This window comes from Mesoplodon bidens (genome assembly GCF_964165515.1).
Source record: "Mesoplodon bidens genome assembly, chromosome: 6".
In the NCBI taxonomy this organism is placed as follows: Eukaryota; Metazoa; Chordata; class Mammalia; order Artiodactyla; family Ziphiidae; genus Mesoplodon; species Mesoplodon bidens.
The window spans coordinates 95816789-95839380 of NC_138162.1; the positions used below are offsets into that span (position 1 = coordinate 95816789).

At 52.7% G+C, this 22592-nt stretch overlaps 1 protein-coding gene across 7 annotated transcripts in view; it reads left to right on the forward strand.

Moving 5' to 3' along the window:
* Positions 1-22592, forward strand: part of WNK2 (WNK lysine deficient protein kinase 2) — a 158524-nt gene that overhangs the window by 40789 nt on the left and 95143 nt on the right. For all 7 annotated transcript variants that reach the window (XM_081236994.1, XM_081236988.1, XM_081236991.1 and 4 more), the window contains exons 4-9: positions 136-356; positions 3824-3981; positions 6469-6557; positions 9124-9343; positions 16859-17141; positions 20488-20690. In XM_081236994.1, the coding sequence (XP_081093120.1) occupies positions 136-356; positions 3824-3981; positions 6469-6557; positions 9124-9343; positions 16859-17141; positions 20488-20690 (1174 nt within the window). The remainder of the gene's footprint in view (positions 1-135; positions 357-3823; positions 3982-6468; positions 6558-9123; positions 9344-16858; positions 17142-20487; positions 20691-22592) is intronic.

A 22592-nucleotide genomic window follows, 5' to 3' on the forward strand; every position in this document is an offset into this window, starting at 1 on the left:
TGGGGTGGTCCTGGCTGGTGTGGCCAGCACCCCTCTCGCAGAAGTGCCCCTGTTTGGGTGATAAATACACAGCCCCCAGCAATTGGAAGCCCCTCCCCCACACGAGCTGTCGGTGAGCCGCACCCCCACCTGCAGGTACCTGAAGCGGTTCAAGGTGATGAAGCCCAAGGTCCTGCGCAGCTGGTGCCGGCAGATCCTGAAGGGCCTGCTGTTCCTGCACACCAGGACGCCCCCCATCATCCATCGGGACCTCAAGTGCGACAACATCTTTATCACCGGACCCACAGGGTCTGTGAAGATTGGCGACTTGGGCCTGGCCACCCTCAAGAGAGCATCCTTTGCCAAGAGTGTGATAGGTAAGCCCGTCTCCAGGGCGCCTCCCCCCCCCACCTCAGGGTCACCGTCCTGCAAGAGGGAGGTGCGCTCGTTCTGCTCCCTTCCTGTGCCCTCTGCTGGGCTGCAGCCCTGGGTGCCCTGTGAGTCCCTTGGCTCTGTTCCTTGGGTGGTGAGGCTGACTGGCACCAAGAGGCTGTTAGTGCTGTGGGTACTTGGGAGTGGGAAGGAGGTCCGGAGGTCAGAGGGATGTGGGGACTTTGTGGTCAGTGAGGCTGGAGCTGGCTTCAGTGGGCTGGGGGGTGGGTAGGGTGCCCCAGGCCCTGAGGCCCACAGAAAGGGGCCCTTGGGGTACTTTGGGGCACGGAGTGAGCGTGTGGGGCATGGGGGCTGAGGGATTCCATGTGGATGGCAGTTTGCTGGCCACTCCTGCCTCTGCATTTCTTGTCCTCCTCTGAGAAGCCGCTCTGTTGCTGTAGTTGCCATGAGGAGATGGTCTGCAGCTCGTGCCAGCCCCGCGTGGGGTCCTGGTGTGGTCCTGATACACAGTGGGCACTATGTGTCCACCAGGCCCGATGGGAGCCCCTCCAGGCTTTACAAAGAGAGTGCTTGGAGGGACTGTGGGGCAGCCATTTACGGGGTTCAAGATGTCCGGAAAATGCCAGTGTGCTGCAGGGTCAGGTGGCTCCAGGATGTGGCTCTGGAAGCTTGGATCAGGTGGGATTGGGAGAGGCTCTCCTGCGTGCCATGATGCGAGGGCTTCTTCCCACATAAGCAGAACGAGAGGGTGATTCAGGGCTTTGCGAGTTCATGGTTTTGCTGTACGGTTGGAGACAGAACTTGACCTGTTTGTGGAAAATGAAACCGGTGGGAATTTGGAAGCTTCTCTGGCAGGGTAGTGGGTTTGGAATGTGACATCTGGGGCAGGGTGGCCACTGGGGGTGCCTTGTGGACATGGGGCCTCCGGCTGACCAGGGAAGCTGAGTGGTGGGGCAAGGGTTGACCCAGGCCTCAGTTCCCGATCTGTGAAATAGGTGGAGCAGGTGAGGGTCTAGCTGTGGGGCACACCCCCAGGCCTGTGAGCTGCTGGAGGTTTCCAGGCAGGTTTTGCAGATTTGGCCTTGGAAGTGGGGGTTTCCTTGGTGCCTCTTTTCCCTCTTGGAAATGGACTTTCCAGTTGTTGGGGTGAGATGAAGCCTGGGTGTTTCCAGGAGGCACAGTGAACCCCACAAAGGGTGCCTGATTTCATGGGGCTCCCCGATCACCCCACCTTTTGCTCAGCCGGAGCCTACGAGGCTCCACACTCATTGTAAGTGGGGGCCGATTAACACATCTAAATAGGCCCTGGACAGCAAGGCCCTGGCCTCAGCAAGAGGCCTCAGCTGAGTGGGGGGGTGTCTGTGGTCAGGTGGGGGGTCCCCCAGGATGACGCTTTCCCCTCCATGCTGTGTCCAGGGTACCTGAGGGGTGGTTGATGCTGTGGACCCATTCTGGGTGCAGCCGTCAGAGAGGTTTTGTGCTGATAAGACGCAGCCCACGTGAGACATCTTGGTGGCAGCCTCCCAGATGCTACCCGTGACCCTTGTGGGGTTTGTCCCTGAGGGCCACTTGGATCTAATGCTGTCATGGTGTGCTCTCCCTGCGTTTGTGCTGGGTCCTGAGTAGGTGGAGGTGAAGTGGGCGCAGTCCTTCCTGCAGGTGTTCACAGCCATGGAGGCTGGGGCGTGGGGGATGCAGGGCCGTGGGGCTGAGGAGGTGTGCCCAGAGGTCCCTGGAGAGACAGGTGTGTGTGTGTGTGTGCTGGCACACACACATTCTTCTTAACATTTAGATTTAAATGGCTACATTGTAAGGAAAGAGAAAAAGGTTCAGTGTCTGTGACCCAAGCACATGGGCAGAATTGGCATCCCCCACCATCCCAGATTGGAGCTGGGGCCCACACACACGCACTGCCCACCCTACCGCCCCCCCCCCCCAAAGCCAGGACATCTGGGGGCCTTGGGGTATTTCTTGTAAAGCAGCATTCCTGGTTCCCAAGGGTCTCAGAAGAGACTGAGCTGGGTGATTGGGAATCCTGACCAGGTGAGTGGGGTCCCCCCAGGCCAGCTCAGCTCCCAGCTTCTTGCCAGCAGCCCTGAGGCTCCTTTCTCCCTCTTCCCCTATAGATGGATATAGCCAAGTGCAAAAAATTTTCAGTACAGTCATATGGTTCAAAAGCCCAAAAGGATGAAAAATTCCTTGTGCAAGGTCCCTTGAACTCCTGTTTTCTCTCTACTCATCATTATTTCTGATGGGATCTTCCAGAATTCTTTATGCGTGTATGTAAATCATAACATAGATTCTTGTTTTTCCCATTTTTTACCCAAACCGTTAACTTTTTAAATTAAACGTAGAGTACATCTTAAATCGAAATTATAGGTAAAGGAGAAAAAATTAAAATCACCCTTAATCTCTCTGCATCCCAGGCCCCCCAACAACCGCCATGCTTTTTAACCCAATAGTTTGTGCTGTTTTGCATCTGCTTTTCAAAAAAACGAACATTTTGAGAATCTTCCAAAGTCAACAGAGATGGAGAAGTGAAAATTAAAAGCAGCCTTATTGAAATTGATGACCCCTTTTCTTTGCATTCAGCTTGACAGATGCTCAACTGGACCTATTTTAATAAAAGGAGTTTGTGACTTTTAAAGCACATGTTTGTTACAGGAAAATTAAAAACGCCAGACTAGTGTAACTAGAGGAAAAATCAGCCGTAACCCCACCTCCTAGATGAGTCATTTTGGTCTGTGCTTATCATTTTATACGGGATGGTCAGCATGCATGTGCCATCATATATTTGGCTTATTTTACTCAGCCTATGTGAGTCTCTCATGGCCTTAAAAATTCAGAGTAAGCGTTATTTTAAAATCTCTTGTGCTGAGAATGGAGGGGCAGTTCTCACCATAACACCTAGCTGGTACCTGCCAGGTGAATGGCGCCTGCCCAGCTGTCCCCAGGCAGCCACCTTCAGTGAAGATAATCACCGTCTGGGCTGCTCGGTGCTCTGCTTGTCTAGGGACATGGGAGGCTTTCTGGGGTTTTGCAGTTTAAGGAGCTCTGTGGTGGCCACACGTTTTTGTCTGCTTGGGGTCATCTGGGCCTGTGGCCAGGAGGGGTGTGCTCAGGCTTCTGCCTCCTCAAAGAGGCACCTCTGCCATTTCTGGCACAAACCCCGTCTCCTGGGAAGTAATGGTCTCCCAGCTCTGTGGTCAGGGGATGGCGCTGTGAACTGATCCAACCTGGAATCAGGAGGGTCCAGGGGGAATTTTGGGGAACTTCCGTCAGTAAAGCAGAATCCTGTTTGAGTCCTGAGTTCCAGGACCAATGACAAGAAGCATGGGGGCAGGGCCAGCCCTGGCTTGTGGATGGGGGAGGAGGCGTGGGGCTCTGAGAGGCCCAAGGGTCTCCTGGGCTCAGTGACCACTGACCCTGCATCTTTTGCTCCTGGGCACAGGTACCCCCGAGTTCATGGCGCCAGAGATGTATGAGGAACATTACGATGAGTCCGTGGATGTTTACGCCTTCGGGATGTGTATGCTGGAGATGGCCACCTCGGAGTACCCCTACTCGGAGTGCCAGAACGCTGCCCAGATCTACAGGAAGGTCACCTGTGTGAGTCCACCGGCCACTGTGATGGGCTGTGTGTCCCGCGCTGGGCCCTGTGTGCTTTGTAAAATCCTCACAGAAGCTGTGTGAGGATGGGAAGGAAGCCATTTTACAGATGGGGAAATAGAGGCTTAGCGGGTAACTCAGGTCTCTGAGCTGCGGTGGAGTAGCAGCAGTTGTAATGTGGGCCGTGGGCGGATCCTGGAGGCTGTCACTGGGGCCTCACGCAGCGCTGCGGGGCTGGAGCACCGAAGGGGTCTCTCCAGGAGGTGCCCAGGCCGCCTGTCCATATATCCCCTCCTCTGTGCCACCTGGGGGCTGCTGGCTTTCCCATCTTCTGGCATGTCCCTAGGCTTTAACTGGATGGTTTCAGTTGTGAAAACAGCAACCCGTTCTCCTCCCTGTGGCTGTCCCGCTGGGTGGGGAATGCAAGGGGAGCATCCAGGGCAGGGCAGCTGGGGCTGTGGCTTTTCTGGGCCCTGGTAGCTCACTGTCCATCTGCACCTGTGGCCCCAAGGCCCCACCACCCGAGTGCTGGTTGCCTCGCCCCCGCCCCCGATGCAGCCTCCTCACTTCTGCAGAAGCATGAGGAACCATGGTTCTCGCCACTCCGGAGCGCCCGCCCTTATCCCGCCCTCCACCTTGAGCCCTTCCCGCAGGTTGCAGCTTGCTTCTGTCCTTTGGTTCTTAATTCTAAGTCATCTATTGGTCATTTATTTACTTTGAGCCCCTCCTGTGTGCCGCTGAGGGTGCAAGGTGGGAAGAGAGAATCCTTGGTTGGCAGCACTTGTGGGCATGGGTCAGAGACCCACAGATAGGTGTGCAGCTCCCCAGTGGTGCTGACCGGAGAGGTGGGCCCATCGGCTGTGGGCAGTGGTCCTCCAGGGGGACAGGGGAGGTTAGGGCTGCATTGCCAGGCCTTGAAGGGGTGCTGGTGCCCAGGGTGCAGGTGGAGCAGCTGCTGACCTTGGTTCTGGTTGCACATGTGGATGGGGTGGTGGTCCTTCTGCTGGGCTTGGGGAGACAGGGACTGAGGCCCCTGGGCACATGCTCCTCGGCCACTCTGGTTCTTCCACCAGCCCTGTGGCCCCCCATTTAGGCCCTGGGGGACAGGACACTAGTCAGGGTCCCGCGGCTCCTACGTGGACCCATGTTGGTTTGGTTAAAGCTAGGCTCAGCTCCACCTTGCCTCCTTGAGGAAATCAGATGAAAGGTGCATTCCCTGATCCTTGGTGTTTCATCTGTTTGCAATAACACCCTTGTGCTCTGGGTCCTCTGGGCCCTCACGCTACACCCACACGCTGGTCCAGCCTCCAGCATCTGCTCCCGTCCGTGGGGGTCTCTTGGGGTCTTGGTGCCCATAATTCTCCCCGTAGGACTGTGGCCTTTCTTTCTGGCATAGGTAAACTTCTTTTTCTGTTGGCTTCAGTGGAGTGGCACGGGGTTCTCATCTTAGGGGGACCCCTTGTCTGCTTCTGAAACCCAGGGTGCTGTGTCTGTTGCTGCACAGACTCCCCTGCATGTCAGGCACAACCTGACCCCATTGGTTATGGCCAGGGGTCGTGGGCAGGGGTTTGGTGGGCACCATGGGGCCCCAGCCAGGTGGTGGGAGCTGCTGGGGATACTGCACTCCCGGGTCTGCCCCTCGGCTGGGGCTGCGCCTCCCCTCTCCCCCATTCCTTTCTGTGGGAAAATGTATGCTTTAAAAAAACAAGCCAGGACGAGACCTTTGGAGGCAAAGTCGTTTTGAAGGAGGAAGAACATGATGGTTGAGCCCTCACTGTGTTTAAAGTGTTTAAAAACCAGGATCCCCTCCCCCCAAACCCCACCCTGAACAGACTGCAAATAAGCCCGGCAGTCCAGCCCCTGTTTCTCCTGGAATCCTATCTGCTTGTGGGATTGACACTCTGCCGCCCCCATGCCTCTGGCTGCACACCCCTAGCACCCGCTGGGTCTCTGGTCAGCATGAATGCTCAGCCACCTCCTGCTCCCACTGCCTGAAAGTCATCTGATGTGGCTGCTGGCTGTGGAATTCTGTGGCACAGATGCTTGCTTGCAGCCCCCTCAAGCCACCAGGCCTTGGAAGTCAGCCCCGCTGGTGACCACAGTGGGGCCAGCAACAGTGACCGCATAGTGACTTCTGCACCCTCCAGGGGGCCGTGGCAAGAAAGGCCCGCTCTTTAGGGTTCCTTGTCCAGCCTCCAAGACCCTCTGGGCAGCTGGCATGGGAGGCCCTGGCTGGCCGGTGGGTGGCCTTGGGCAGGTGCGCCTCCCCCGCCCCCACTCTGAGTCTCCCCTGAATCTTTCTCTTCCCCAGACCTCACTGCTCCCAACAGCCCTTCAGTGGGGACTTAGACTGAAACAGCCCCCCCGACCCCAACCCCAAACAAGGCTCATGCACTTCCTGCCTTCTCTTCTGCTGGGGTGAGTGTGAGGTGCACAAGAAACAGACCCCAATTTGGTATTAGGTGACTCTCCTCATGTCATCTTCAGGGCATCAAGCCGGCCAGCTTTGAGAAAGTGCATGATCCTGAAATCAAGGAGATTATTGGGGAGTGTATCTGCAAAAACAAGGAGGAAAGGTGAGTTCCCAGGCAGAATCGGATCTGGGCTGTTGCTCTGGCTGAAATTGCTTCCCAAGAGAAGAAGAGTATTGGAGATAGGCCACTTCAGGCCACAGGCATACCAGGTCCCAAGAAGCCTGCTGGGCGGTTGGTGGGCAGTCCCTGCCCGAGCTCTGCTGCCTGGAGCATGCTCCCTGGCTTTGGGGACTGTCCTAGAGCCCCCAACTCCTTGGCTGGCTGCTTCTCGCCCACCCAGCCTGGAGTGTGGCCGCTGCTGGGGACTCATTCTTCCCTTGTTGCTTTTTGTCTGTGTTGTCCCCGGCAAGCCTATCCATCCCCCCAGCCTGGAGGACACCCCCATGCCGGGCTCCACAGCGAGTCTCATCCTGCCCTCCCTCTCAGCTCCAGGCTGCGTCTTTCATGCACCTGTTTGTCTGACCCGTCTCAAAAGTCCCACATTCAAGTCAGAGCCCTCGAGATGCCCCCCAGACCAGCTCCCACCTCAGCTCAGGGCCCTTCCTTCCCCAGCTGGTCAGCCGGGATGCTAGGTGTGTGTTCTGAGCCTTCCTCCCTCCCCCATCCCTCTTCCCTCTTTCCCTTTTTCCCTCCCTCCCTCCCCCCTTCCTCCCTCTCCTCTCCTCCCCAATCCTTCCTTCCTCCCTCTCTCTCTCCTTCCTTTCTTCCCTCCCTCCTCTCTCTCTTCCCCACTCCTTCCTACCTTCCTTCCTTCCCTCCCTCCTTCCCCATCCTTCCATCCCTCCCTTTTCTCTCCTTCCTCCCTCTCCTTCCTTTCTTCCCTCCCTCCTCTCTCTCTTCCCCACTCCTTCCTACCTTCCTTCCTTCCCTCCCTCCTTGCCCATCCCTCCATCCCTCCCTTTTCTCTCCTTCCTCCCTCTCTCTCTCCTTCCTTTCTTCCCTCCCTCCTTCCCCATCCCTCCATCCCTCCCTTTTCTCTCCTTCCTTCCTCTCTCTCCTTCCTTCCTTCCCTCCCTCCTTCCCCATCCCTCCATCCCTCCCTTTTCTCTCCTTCCTCCCTCTCTCTCCTTCCTTTCTTCCCTCCCTCCTCTCTCTCTTCCCCACTCCTTCCTACCTTCCTTCCTTCCCTCCCTCCTTGCCCATCCCTCCATCCCTCCCTTTTCTCTCCTTCCTTCCTCTCTCTCCTTCCTTCCTTCCCTCCCTCCTTGCCCATCCCTCCATCCCTCCCTTTTCTCTCCTTCCTTCCTCTCTCTCCTTCCTTCCTTCCCTCCCTCCTTGCCCATCCCTCCATCCCTCCCTTTTCTCTCCTTCCTTCCTCTCTCTCCTTCCTTCCTTCCCTCCCTCCTTGCCCATCCCTCCATCCCTCCCTTTTCTCTCCTTCCTTCCTCCCCTCTGCCCCTTCTTTCCCTATCTCCTCCCTTCTCCCATCTCCCTCCCTCCTCCTCTCTCTTCCTTCTCCCCCTGCCCTTCTTCTCCTGCCCATTCCCCACCCTCCCCATTCCTTCTCCTCCTCTCCCCACATACCTCTCCCTCACTCCCTCATGTGCCCTCCCTGCCCTTGCACACCCAGCTCATGCCCTCTCCCCCATTTCTGTGCCTAGCATTGATCACTGTCCTTTTCCGTCATCTCTCATATAGGGGCCCTGTCCTGATCCCCAGGCCTTCTCTCTTGCCCCCTGCAGGTTATCGTGTTTTGTTTTTTAAACAAAAATACTAAAAAACTCTGAAAAGTATATCACATCAGAAAAGTACAGAGACCACCTCCCAGACCAGGATAGACAGAGCCCCCAGGGCTGTGACCTCTGCGCCCCCAGGGGCCCTAACTCCTGACTTTCCCCAGGGTCCCCACAGGCATTTGTCACCCTCCCTGAGGGTTGCTCACCCTACTCTCCCCCTTTCATTCATGGGGGCTGTCTGGGTGGCATGTGGGTTGTGTTGTCCTCAGCAGCAATCAGCGATGGGCCACTGGAACTCGAAGGCCACGGTGACCACAGACAGGATGCTGGGAGGAAGCCCGTCCCAGGACAAAACAGGGATCTGTTTGTGCCAGAGACGGGAACTAGATGAGCATTTAGGGATGTGGATTTGGGAGGCAGAATGGTTAGCATGGCAACACCCGCCCCCCATTACCGTGCTGAGGAGCCTCTGAAAATGTCCCTGCTTCCTCGAGGCCAGGGTCCCTCAGGTGGTGAGCTGGGGAGGTGGGGGCCTGCCTCTTTTGGGTCCAGTTCAGTTTTACCTGGACAACTGAGAGCCCCCTAGCACCTCAGCAGGCTTTGACTACACAGTGCAGAGCCTGATTTAAACATTCTTTTCTGAATTACCCAAGTCTCTTAAAAGTGGGGATGTTTAATGTTTATAATGTGAGAAAAAAAGAAGGCTTACGTATTATGCAGTTAGACGTCTTCAGTAGTAGGTTTTTCCTCTTCCCCTGGGAGTTAGGGAATGGAGATGTACTGTTTTGTGCTGCCCTCGAGGGCAGAGACTGCCCAGTGGGTAGTACAGTCAGAGGACTTTCTAGAGGGCTGGTCATGGCCCCTGCACCCCGTGTCCAGGACCCCCTCAGCAAGTGTGCCTTTGCCCTGCCTGACAGCCATCCCCTCCCCAGGTACGAGATCAAGGACCTGCTCAGCCACGCCTTCTTCGCGGAGGACACAGGTGTGAGGGTGGAGCTGGCTGAGGAGGACCACGGCAGGAAGTCCACCATCGCCCTGCGGCTCTGGGTTGAGGACCCCAAGAAACTGAAGGGCAAGCCCAAGGACAATGGGGCCATAGAATTCACCTTTGACCTGGAGAGGGAGACGCCGGATGACGTGGCGCAGGAAATGGTAATGTGTCCTTGTTCCTTGGCAAATCTGGGTGCGTTCCTTGAAAGTGTGTGGTTTCCAAAGATTAGAATGAAGTCAGAAAAGGAGCGTGGTCCTGCAGTGGGTGGGCAGTTCTGGGAACAAGGATCCCTGTTGGTCGAGTGCAGCTGTGAAGGACAACATAGGTCTGAGTCACCCTGCTGCACAGATGTAGGACATCACCTTGGAAATGGTGCAGTGAAAGGATATCGTGGACTGGTCGGAGAGATCCCTGGGGACTTCAGCATATCAGGAAGAGCCCTGTTTTGACCAGATTCTTGCTAACCTTGTGCAGGTGTGGGCCTTTGGGTTTGATCTTTATTTCACTTTGTTTCTGTGGGGCATTGTGGTCTGGAGGGCCTGGTGAGAGCAGGAGAATAGAGATGTTTTGTATCACAGCGGGAAAGAAGTATACTTGAGAAATAAGACACTGATTTTTACTGGAAAATCTAAGCAAGAGTAAAAATATGCATGCTTGTTGCAGGAGAGTAAGTGCTTGGCTGTGCCTGTCATAACCACAGAAATGCATGCCCTTTTTTTCTCTTTTTTAAAATAAATGCGTCACTGAAAATAGCACATCTATCAAAAATGTAGTAAGTCACAAGGGTATGGCCGATGGAGTCTTTACAAGTGGATTCCCTGGACCCCAGTAGGTTTTTTTTTTTAATCAATACAATAAAATATATTTTTAAAAATTGAGGTATAGTTGATTTATAATATTCAGGTGTACAGCAAAGTGATTCAGTTATGTATGTGTGTATGTACATGTATACGTGTGTGTGTGTGTGTGTGTGTATGTGTTCTTTTTTAGATTCTTTTCTAATATAGGTTATTACAGTGTATTGAATATAGTTCCCTGTGCTATACAGTAGGTCCTATTGTTTATCTATTTTATATATAGTAGTGTGTATCTGTTAATCCCAAACTCCTAATTTATCCTCCTCCCAACTCTTTCCTCTTTGGTAACCATAAGTTTGTTTTCTATGTCTGTGAGTCTATTTCTGTTTTGTGAATAAGTTCATTTGTATCATTTTTTAAGATCCCACATATAAGTGATATTGTATGATATTTGTCTTTCTCTGACTTTACTTCACTTAGTATGATAATCTCTAGGTCCAACCAGGTTGCTGCAAATGACATCATTTCATTCTTTTTTATGGCTGAGTAATATTCCTTTATTTTATTTAAGTAATATTCCTTTATGTATATACAGTGTCACATCGTTTTTATCTGTTCAGTTGTCAGTGGACATTTAGGTTGTTTCCATGTCTTGGCTGTTGTAAATAGTGCTGCTATGAACATTGGGGTGCATGTATTTTTTTTTTTTTGAAATAGAGCTTTTGTCTTTTCTGGTTAATGCCTAGAAGTGGGATTGCTGGATCATATGGTAACTCTATTTTTTAAGGAACCTCCATACTGTTCTCCACAGTGGCTGCACCAATTTACATTCCCCCCAACAGTGTAGGAGGGTTCCCTTTTCTCCACACCCTTGCCAACATTTATTATTTGTAGACATTTTGCTGATGGCCATTCTGACAAGTGTGAGGTCATACCTCATTGTAGTTTTGATTTGCATTTCTCAAATAATTAGCTATGTTGGACATGTTTTCATGTACCTGTTGGCCATCTGTATGTCTTCTTTGGAGAAATGTCTACTTAGGTCTTCTGCCCATTTTTTTGATTGGGTTGTTTGTTTTTTTTGGTATTGAGCTATATGAGCTGTTTGTATATTTGGGAAGTTAATCCCTTTTTGGTTGCATCATTTGCAAATATTTTCTCCCATTCTGTAGGTTGTCTTTTTGTTTTGTTTATAGTTTCCGTCACTGTGCAGAAGCTTTTAAGTTTAATTAGGTTCCATTTGTTTATTTTTGCTTTTATTTCCATTACTCTAGGAGACAAATCCAAAAAAATATTGCTGTGATTTATGTCAAGGAGTGTTCTGCCTATGTTTTCCTCTAGGAGTTTGATAATATCTAGTCTTTCATTGCGGTCTTTAATCCATTTTGAGTTTATTTTTGTATATGATGTTAGAGAATGTTCTAATTTCATTCTTTTACATGTAGCTGTCCAGTTTTCCAAGCACTAATTATTGAAGAAACTGTCTTTTCTCAAATGTATATACTTGCCTCCTTTGTGGTAGATTAATTGACCATAAGTGTATGGGTCTATTTCTGGGCTTTCTTTCCAGTTCTATTGATCTATGCCTCTGTTTTTGTGCCAGTACCATACTGTTTTGATTACTGTGGCTTTGTAGTATAGTCTGAAGTCAGGGAGCATGATTCCTCCAGCTCTGTTCTCCTTTCTCAAGATTATTTTGGCTATTCGGAGTCTTTCATGGTTACATAAAAATTTTTAAATTATTTTGTTCTAGTTCTGTGAAAAATGCCACTGGTAATTTGATAGGGAAAGATCCCGGCATGGCCCTGGAAGGTGGGCTACAGGAGGTGGAGGGGAGGCTGCCTGCGCAGGCTCCTGTGGGGAGCATATCTGCGGGGCCAGGCTGTGCTGACCACTACTGCTCAGTGAGGCTCTGCTCAGATAAGGAAATTGAGGCTGGCCATGCCATTTAAGGTGTGGGAGCCATGGACCAAGGGGAACTCAGGGGACTGGGCATGTGTCAAGTGAGGGGTCCATGGAACTTGGTTTAGGTGGTTGCAGCAGGTTAGGGCAGGACAGGAGTGGGAGGTGCACAGCCAGTCAGGACCCTGCCTTCTACTGAACAGCAGCCTGTGCCCCTGATGGCCCGTGTGGTAGGTGTGACGCCTTGCTAATGGCACGGAGCCCGTGTCAGGACTCCTTCTCAGCTGCTGGTCACACTCCTGGGCCTAGAAACAGACACCTCTGCTGTAATCGGATTTAACAGTATCCTTTAGCTCTGTGCTTCTGGGAGGATCTTTCTATGACCTTGCATAGTGCGCACTGTTGAATTGCTACATATTTGTTGAGAGTTGCATTAAGATGATTACCAGCTTATCTATTTTAGTATAGTAGTTTGTGTCTGTTAATCCCATAGTCCTAATTTGTCCCTCCCCCTCCCTTTCCCCTTTGGTAACCTATGTCTGTGAGTCTATTTCTGTTTTGTATATAGATTCATTTGTATTATTTTTTTAGATTCCACATTAAAAAAATTAAAAAAAAAAAAAGAATTACCAGTCCATCAGTCCTATAATTCAGGATCTCTGTTTTTCCATACTGCGACACTGTGGTCTCTCCATGCTTTCTGCTGAAGTTTAAAGCACAAACATAAGTACCGATCAAGGTGGTGTGCAGGCTGGTATCCTGTGAGCTGAGGTTCGGGAAGGTGGGTTGCATATGGAGAGTGTCCTGGAGGGGCCGTGGGCACTGGGGGTACCTGGCTAGCAGCTCCAGGTGTCCCGGGGGCAGGAGGAGCAGAGGGAGGCCTCGGGGGGGTTGGCTAGGCCTGCATGGAGATGAGGTGGGTCCCTGGACAACCTTGAGGGTGTGTGTCTGTCGAGGTGCAGGCACCTCAGGAAGCACAGGTGGCGAGCAGTGTTCTCGTTCCCCCATGAGCATCGCATAGCGATGGCATGAGAACGACAGGGCACACAGTTTCCACATGGTGACATGTCCTGGAGGCACCTGGGACCCAGACAACCGGTGCCATCTGCGTCTCAGCTGGACCAGGTACCTCCTCCAGCTCCAGCTCCGTTCTTGGTTCTGTTCCAGACACTCTTCAGTTATAAGACAGTGGTGCCCAAACGTGGCCTGGGCCCCTTCCCAGGACCTGCCCACCCTCCTGAGAGGACTCATCCCTTCTCTGCCTCAACATAGAAAATACCTTGGCCCCTGGCCGCAGCACAGATGCTGCCCAGCCCCCAGGTCCTTGCGTACACCCCTGTGCCGGTAGCCACGGCCCGGTCCTCACCAAGTCCCTGGCACCTGACTGGACTCACGGGTGGGAGGTGTCTCCAAGAGTTCACAGTGCAGGCCCTGGGCCTGGCGCCTCCCCCTTCCGTCTCCTCTGTCTCCTTTAAAAGCGCCTTTTCATGGGGAACATCCTCTGTGCCGTATGCCATCCTTGCAGAAGAAGGTGCATCACTGTGTTCAGTTAAGGAATAATAAAAAAACAACACATACCCAACACTCTGCTTAAGAAACAGAATGAGCCCAGAGCCCTGGAGTGCCTGTGACGAAAGTGGCCACATTCACACAGAGGGGTCTTCCACCTGTGTGAGTGCCCCGGTTGTTACTGGCTGCTGCTCCTGAACCCTGGCTAGACCTGGCTCCTGGCTGGTCCTTGCAGGTCAGTGCTGGTCCTGCAGCCGTTGGCCAGGGTCTAACTTTCCCTCCACTCCCCTCCCCTTCCCACCCATCTGTAAATACCAGAGCCAACCCTGGGGTCTGGGGATCTCCTTCTCCCTGGGGTCCTGATGGCAGCTGCCTGGGCCTCTCCTGGGCTGTCCCTGGGCCAGGTGTTAGGACCCCGAGGAAGCCCAAGCTGGGCAGAGTTTCAGAGCGCACGACTCCCAGGTTGCTCAGCTGGGTGTTCACTTGCTGATAGCTTTAACTCAACACACACACTTCTTCAAAACTTAAAGTAATTTAAAGAGGAGATGACTACGAATGAAACACCAGTGTTGGTTATATAAACAGATGGTAACCTTACAAAGGAAGTGCTTTGAAAGCATCGGGGTGTCACTGCACTGCCAGTTCTAGGGCTTGGCGCCTGGTCTGGGCTGCCCTGTTGTTAACACCTGAGCTTATTGAGCGTTGAGTGGTGAAGATGATGAGGCTGCCTTCCTGAGGCTACCTGGGGGTGGGAGGCAGGCCGATGGGATAGCTTTCTCTTCTCCCTCTACAATTTCCCCCCAGCAGGTCCTGCGGGGGGCGCGGGGAGGGTGCCAGTGGTGGGTGGGGGATGCATTGGGGAGGCCTGTGTGAATGTGGATCAGAACAAAGATGCCCCCAGGGCTCAGAGAAGGGTGGGCTCTTTGGGGACCTGGGCTGGCTTTGATCTGGAAGTGACCCCTCGTGTAGACCCCCAGGGTGGGAGGGGAGGGGACTTGTAGCCTAGCCCAGCGATTCTCGTGTTTGTGGTGCCAGCCCTTCTGCTACACAGCCCCCAGATAATAGGATGTTCCAGTGTGGCCAAAGTCTCTGCTGTTTGGCAAAAAATAGAAGAAACACCTTGGAGAGGATCACTGGGGGGTGACTGTGAAAATGGAGATGGAAGGGAAAATGGGTCATGGGCAGAAAATAGACATGGCAGGCAAGCGTGTCTGTGGGATGCTTTCTTTCCAGCGGCCTCTGGTCAGGTCAGCCACGTGGGGGTGGCACTGAGGGTGGGTGCTGAACCCTGGCTTGGCCTCTTCAGCAAGTCCTGGCCACGTGCCCAGCCCTGCTCACACCTCCCCGTCCTGGGCTGAGCCTGGCGGGGGCCTCAGGGTGGATGTCTGCAGGACTTCAGCACAGTTCATTCTGTCAAATGGAGTTGTCTTCTGAAATGAGTCTTTTGAAATAATCACAAACTTATAGCAAAGCTGCAAATGTGGAACAGAACTGTTCAAGGTGACTTCTTTTGGCCAGACCCGTGTCTGTGTCCCACAGACAGGGACTTTCCTAACAGGCACCTCAGCTGTCAGAACTGGGAGAGCAGCCCAGCCCCACCCAGGGTCCGAGGTGTCCAGTGATGCCTTCATGGCAAGAGCGCAGATCAGGCTCGCTCACCACGGTCAGCCCGCCAAGGACACTCCCTGAGGTCACGTGGTTGAGGGTTTCTGCCAGGGGTCTCCATGTGCAGTTATAATTAATAACTATTTTGTGGGCAGGTACCTTGAAACTACGTAAATATTCTATTTTCACCAGGCTTGCCTTTTATTTATATCTGTGTGCACTCACAGTTTCTCTTTTATTCAGTAGGTTGTATGCTCCATTGGTGAGTTACCTATCGCTGCCAACAAATTACCCCCAACACAGGCCTGTACACACTTACGGTCTTGCGCAGTCTCCGAGGTCAGGCATCCGGGGGTAGCTTAGCGGGTGCTTCTGACTCAGGGCCCCTCATGAGGTGTAGCCAGTGCATCTGCCAGGGCTGACTGGGGCCGAGGGTTTGTGTCTGTGCTTGCTCACCTGACTGGTGGTGGCACACTCAGTTCCCAGCCAGGTGGGACATTCAAAGGGCAGCTCATGACATGGCTTCATGGGAGCAGGTGATCCACAGGAGGGAGAGAGACAGAGACACAGAGGGAGAGACAGAGACAGAGGGAGACACAGAGAGACAGAGGCTGAGAGAGAGACTGAGAGACAGAGAGACAGAGACTGCAGGTATGTGACCCCCCTTGGTGTAACCTCACGCTGGCAGCAAACCCATCACTTCTGCCACCACAGATCACTTTCATTTCTCCTGTGTGCATCTGTAGACACGTCCTTCAAACCATCATACATCACTGTTTATTTTGGTGCTCAGAATGCCCCAGATTCAGCCAGTGGGAGGCCCTGGGTGCTAGCTTCCATGTTGTCCTGCATGTCTGTCATTTTCTGAGCATGTCCTTGATTTCAGACACAGTGAGATGTCCAGCTCCCCTCGCCCTTTTCCCTGCAAGCCTGAACCCGCTCTCACAGTGGCCAAGCTCCGGTCGTTGCCCTGGGCCCACTCAGTTCAGAAGCACATGCTGCACCATAAATGTACACACTCACATCTACATCTGGCATATTTATTTGTGTTGTACTTTGAAAACCGTGAGTTCACATGATTCCAGCGCCACGAGGTTTGTTCTCTGGTTCTCTCCTGTTTCACGTGGGGAATCCCACAGTGACGGTGAGGAACCTGGCTTCCGCTGTTTTGTGGTTTTGCCATAAATATTCTCAGAGGGCACTCTGATGTTTCCTGGAGATCCTTGATTCATTTACAAATGCTCTCAAATGCTCCGTTGGGAAAACTGGGTTCAGAATTTTGCTAGGCATGGCTACACACTTTTCTGGTCTCTTGTTACTAAATGTGCCTCCTTCCCCCAGCCTCTGTGACTTCTCAGAGAATGTCCAGGACAGCACTGAGGACTGGTTGAGGCTACTTGTCCCTGTCCCTGAGCACACAGATGCGGCCAGGACCTCTTTCCCGCCCTCGGCCAGCCTGAGCAAGGGGCTCCATGAAAGCCCTGGGGCCCAGCCAGTGAGGGGCTACTCTGAGTTTTGGCCCTGCCAGAGGCAGATTAGGATCTTCCCTTTCCCCTCACACATCCAGCCCATGGTTACGAGCATCTGCTGTGTTGTCGCCGACCCAGGAGCCGGGTCAGTGTAGGTTTAGATGGTCACTCTCCCTGTGGATCTACAGTCGATGGTGGGAGGATATTTACTTACGGGATGACGAGAGTGTCCATGAGAGGAACGAGCTCGGTGATGGGGGTGAGGGACCCGAGGAGGGGACTTTGGCCAGAGACCCCACAAGCAGGAGGCGGCGGTGCATACGGCAGGGTTGTCTGGTAGTGGGGCATGTGGGTGGGGCTGATCCCAGTAATGACGCGGCGATTTCCTTTGCAGATTGAGTCAGGATTTTTCCATGAGAGCGATGTGAAGGTTGTGGCCAAGTCCATCCGTGACCGTGTGGCATTGATCCAGTGGCGGCGGAAGAGGATCTGGCCAGCGCTGCAGCCCCAGGAGCAGCGGGACCCCGGCAGCCCTGACAAGGCCAGGGGCGCACCCACACCCCTGCAGGTCCAGGTGACCTACCACTCTCAGGCTGGGCCGCCAGAGCTGGAGGAGCCCGAGGCCGACCAGCACCTCCTCACCCCTGCGCTGCCGGCCAGCGCCACCTCCCTGGCCTGTGAGTGCTGCCCTCCCCAGGGCCCCCCTGCCCTGCCGCCCTCCCCTTAGCCCACCCCGCGGGTATGAATGATTGGTGTGGGCAAACATTCTTCCAGGGAGGGCGCTGGAAGCATCCCCACGTTGCAAAAAGATCTGTTCCCAGAGGGGTTAAAGTCTCCCTGAACTCCAGCTTCTCAGGACAGGTGGGGGACAAATATCCAGGGAGACCCAGAACCTCCTGTGCCCCCCGAGCCAGCAGGGATGGAGCTTGTTTAGTTCAGCTCTTATCCTGTCTGGAATATATCAGTCCCAGCCTCACAGGGAACCTGAGGGCTGGACCTCAGCCCTGGAGTCACTGACCAGTGGAGGCACCTGTGCTACATGCTGTGGTCCTGGGGCTGCCAGTGGCTGCAGCCTCTAGTCATGCCATGGTCTTGGCTGTGACTTCTGCTGCTTGGATTATCCGTCCCCAGGGTTATCTCCCTTCTGGTACTGAACCTTTGAGACCTTTAGTGTGTCTCCCAGAGAGTGTCACTGATGGATTGGTGGGGGTCACTTTGTACCTGGCTTCATCTCAGACCACTGGAATGAAGAATCCTGTGTCTTCTCCATGTCTAAGTGGAAGTCCTCAGTATCCTAAAAATTCAGCCGTGAGCTGAAGATGGGGGATGTAGCCTTTTCTGTCTGTTCTGTGAATAAGCATGGAGAGCTGAGCCACCTGCCCAAGCCACTATTTCAGGTTGTTTGTGTGGAAAGACCAAAATAGTCTGTTTAATCTATTTAATAGTTACATCCTTTCTTTATCAGTAAAATAGCCAAACATTCTTCAAAGCAGGCTGTTTGAATTCAAGCCATCAGTTGGCTGGCCATCACTTTGAGATAGGTTGCCTACTGTTTACTTCTCTCCTACCTGCTCAAGTTTGCTTTGGAGAATAGAACCGCTACATCATCACTCCATTTTCTGATAAACCGAAAAATTAGTTCAACAGCATACATTTTTTGTAGGAAGAGGCTTTCCACACCTGATGTACCACTACACACTTTGAAAACATAATTTTTGGTTGAACCATTTCTAGGACAGGAATGAAGAAATCTCCTTTTGTTGAACTTTGAAGAGATACAGCCTGTGACCTAGAAAATGCTCTGCTGTGGTAAGATGTTGTGACACAGGCTCGACCCGTTGCGTAGATGTGAATCAACAGATGCGTTTAGGGTGGGCGTTCTGTCTGCAAACAGATCTCCTTCCTGACTGGCTAAGAATGAGTGTGCTTCACCTAGTGGCCATACTTCTCAAAAACAGTTTTACCTGTTTATCGTAATTTCTCTAAAGTAGACTATATTTAGTCACATTTTATAATATTCAGAAAATCCAAGAGGGTATACAGCAAAAGCCAGTTAATTTTCCTCCCTGGAGGTCACTGCTGTTTTACGTCTTTTAACTTTAACTTCCAGAGATAATAACTTCCAGACATAACCTATACCTGCAGTCTACCACACACACGCTCAACATGCATGTGCATACGTACATACATGTGTGCACATAGCATATACCCACACAAGTGCATGGGCACAGGCGCATGGGCACACCTGCACACACGTGGGCACCCCTGTGTCTCCCTCTAACCTGTAACCCACAGCACCCTGCACACGCTCTTCTGCACCTTGCCGTGGGTCAGAACAGAAAGCCCGTGCTCAGCCATCCCTCTGGCCGCAGTGCCTGGGGCCGGCTGGACCACGCTGTGCTTCATAAAGATGAACTAGTGTAGACGCAAGCAGCACACGCATCACTGGAGGGGGCCTGGTCTTAGATGACAAGATGGACACACACACACTTTCATATATTGGAAGGTGCAGCAAATATCATATGTTTTGACTCCCCACTATGTTTTCTGTTAGCTGCCCACCAGCTAACCAGATCAGGCTCAAGCTTGGGCCAGCATCTGTGACTGTGAGAACACAGTTTGTCAATAGGTTAAAAGTGATTTTTAAAAATAATTTTTTATTATACAAATAAACACATTCACTTAAAAATATAAAACGTCACATATATGGTTAGAGTCACTCTACTTGAAGTTGGTCTGTGTGCTCTCTCTCACGCACTCACCTCTCTCTGTCTCGTGTGCCCACACTCTGTCTCTCACGTGCACATGCTCTCTGTCTGTGTCTCTAAGTAGCAATGACTACTAGGCACCTCATTAAAACTCAGAGCCACTTGTTAAATTGGCTTTGCACAATCAAACCTCACCATTCTTAAGTCTTCCTGGGTCAAAATAAGTTCTGATCAGCTCTTGGGAAAAATTATTCTGTTGCAAAGCCAACAAGAGTCTTCTTTTACTTTATTTGTTTAAATTACAAATGGACACGATGCCAACACTGAAAGGCACCCCATAGAAATAGCCTGGTGTTCGTAGGTGACAAATCCTAATATTTATGTAGCCTTTGGAATCTGGAGGCGGTAAAACAAAAGTGCCACTTCAAACAGGTTTTTGCATTTCACTCTTGCCTGGCATGAGCATGCAGGCGCCCTGTCTTCCCAGGTGTCTTCCCAGGCTCGGTGAGGCCAGCCTGTGGGCCCTGGCAGTCTTGTCTGAGCCCCCATGTGCAGGCAGCTCCGTCCACCCAGGCTGGGTTTGATGGCCAATCTGGGCTGACCTTGGGTGAGACTGGCCTCTTGGGGGGCTGCCTTGGGCCGTGGAATCTCTGGGTCCCCCTTTTATGGCCTCTCTGTGGGGCAGGCACCTTGTCCGCCCCATTTTCCAACCACGTTACACCTGGGCCTGTGAAGTGAGGGGCTAGATTTGGACCCAGGTCTTCCTACTGCAGGCTCTTTGCTGTGGTGAGTGGAGGTGGTCAGGGTCCTGAGACCTCCCTCCCCCACTATAAAACTCAGGTGGTAATTTTTTCCTCTGCATGACTGTAGCTTTTCCTAACTTGGACATTCCATCTGGTGCCTTTGAAGAGCTGAAAGTGCCCACTTTCAAGGCCAGGTCAGGTGCCAGATGAGGTCCCTATCTGTAAGCCGGTGGAAGTCGTCCTGCCTACAGAGGATGGTGCAAGGTACCCACCTGGGATCCCTGGTGGCCCATGGTGAGCACCAACAGATGTCAGGCAGTGTGTGGGCAGGCTGCCAGGGCCATTTCTGGGTGGTACAGTTACAGCCCCCTGTACCGTTCTTTAGTTGACTTTTTAAAATGACACACATTTATCATGTATGTGATCTGGAAATGTAACCAAGTCTTTGTTTTACAGAAGAAAACACAAGGACAAGCTGTCCCACGTGTGCGTTCCCTGAGGCTTGCTGGAGTGCTGTGGGGTGATGTTTGGGGGTGCCCGCTTTGAGCTGTGCTTTTGTGCTCCTTCCCCAGCGGACAGCACGTTTGACAGTGGCCAGGGCTCCACGGTGTATTCGGACTCGCAGAGCAGCCAGCAGAGCGTTGTGCTGGGCTCGCTGGCAGATGGAGTGCAGCCCCCCGCCCAGTGTGTGTGCAGCCCCTCTGTGAGCGTGAGTGATGGGCCTGTCCTGCCACATAGCCTGCCCTCACTGGGGGCCTACCAGCAGCCTGCCGTGGTGAGTCAGCCCACCCCTTCTGGCCAGAGTTCCTGTCCACATGGACTAGAGTCTGTGATGGTCCATCCAGTCGGTGCTGGCCTGTTGTCAGTTCCCAGCCATGCAAAAGCAGGCCCGTGGGAGGTCCATCCTTGCCAGTAACTGCAGGGCTGCAGGCTGGAGCAGCCTATGGTGTACCCTGAAAGACCCGCCAGATGAGAAAATACTGGAAACAGAGCCCAGTGACACCCAGTGCTTGCAAAGCTGTGATAAACCTGGCAAGGTCCCGCCCTGTGACTGACGCTGGGCCTGAAAAGTTACTTCTGACTGTTGCAGAGGTAACAGAAAAGCATCATTTATAGTAATGAAACCTTTGATTTTGTCTCAGTGTCTAGTTTCACTGAGGGAGTGTTACGTATCTCCTGGCATTTCTCCACCACATATTATGCAGCCATTAAAAGTTTAGAGGTATGGAAACGACCAAATCACGGGAAGCGTTTTCAGTGATGTTTGAGAAGTAGGATTGAAAGGGCCTCATGCTTATTTATGCCTGTGGAGTAATTTGTTAGATGAGATGGAAATTGCTAGATGAGGGGATCACATTTAGCATTTGGTTTTTTATTTTGATTTTTTTTTTTTTTTTTTTTTTTTTTTGCGGTACGCGGGACTCTCACTGTTGTGGCCTCTTCCGTTGCGGAGCACAGGCTCCGGATACGCAGGCTCAGCGGCCATGGCTCACGGGCCTAGCTGCTCCGCGGCATGTGGGATCTTCCCGCACCGGGGCACGACCCCGTGTCCCCTGCATCGGCAGGCGGACTCTCAACCACTGCGCCACCAGGGAAGCCCTATTTTGATTTTTTTTAATGTTAAAGAAAGCAAAACAGTTGCTTGCTTCCCAGTCCCAAATGGTCAGTCCCAGGGAAGATGCCCTTGAGCCAGGCTGTGGAGAGGGGTCCAGAGAGAGATTTAGATGCCCCTCAGGCCCAGAAGTGGTCAGGGCCAGCGCCCCTGCCCGAAGAGCATCTCCTGCCTCGCGTTACAGTGGCTCCCAACACACTCTCACGTGTGCTTTCGATCACGCACTCTCACACTGTGGCTGCCTTTTGGGGCTGCTGAGTGCCGGGCCCCAGCCTTTCTGGACACCTCTGTCTCTCTTCCCTCCCCTCCTGACTGCTCAGGCTCAGAAAGTCCCTTTGGAAAAGCAGTCGAAGCATTTGCCTCTGCTGACTGGAGCCCAGTATTCATTTGCAGTTTGCACTTGCAGTTTGCCTCATTTCACAAAATTAAGTGAAATACGATTTTAGAGCAGGAAGAGTTCATTTATGAGAAGGCCACCTGCTTCTCAGAGCAGTGGTTCTTGGCTTTAGGTCACCCATGCTAGGGCTGAGCCAGAACCTTCCACCGGCCCTCATCCCCTCTAGGGCAGGGTCATACTTTCCCTGGCCACACAGTGTGCTCTCCACCCGGGTCCCTGCAGCACTGCCCCTGTCCTAGTTTTGGCCCACAGGCTGGGATGCCTGTGCACAGGTAGGTCGAGGGCCTGGCCAGGATGCACCCAAAATTGGCTGGAGTGTTCTCTCCCATCTTTTTGCCTATTTATGCAAAAGCACCTTGGACAGAAGGGTTCCCCAGGGTGCACTGAGGGCTCCTGGGGAGGGCTGCCATGGTGATTTGCCCCTGGGACCCAGGGAAGAAGTGGCACAGATGGTGGAGTCAGGAGTACAAGCCGCTCCTCTTGAGGCCTCCAGGCTGCCTGAGCTCCTGACTCCCGCTGGGCTAGGGATTGCGGCTCTAGGAACATGTGCACAGGTGACTCATTCCGCCCTGTGGCTTCAGCTGAATGCAAAGGAGAGGTTCCATTCTACCCCATGCTGCTTTTCGTAAAGCATTTACTGCCGAAGGTGAAGTGAGTGATAATGGTTT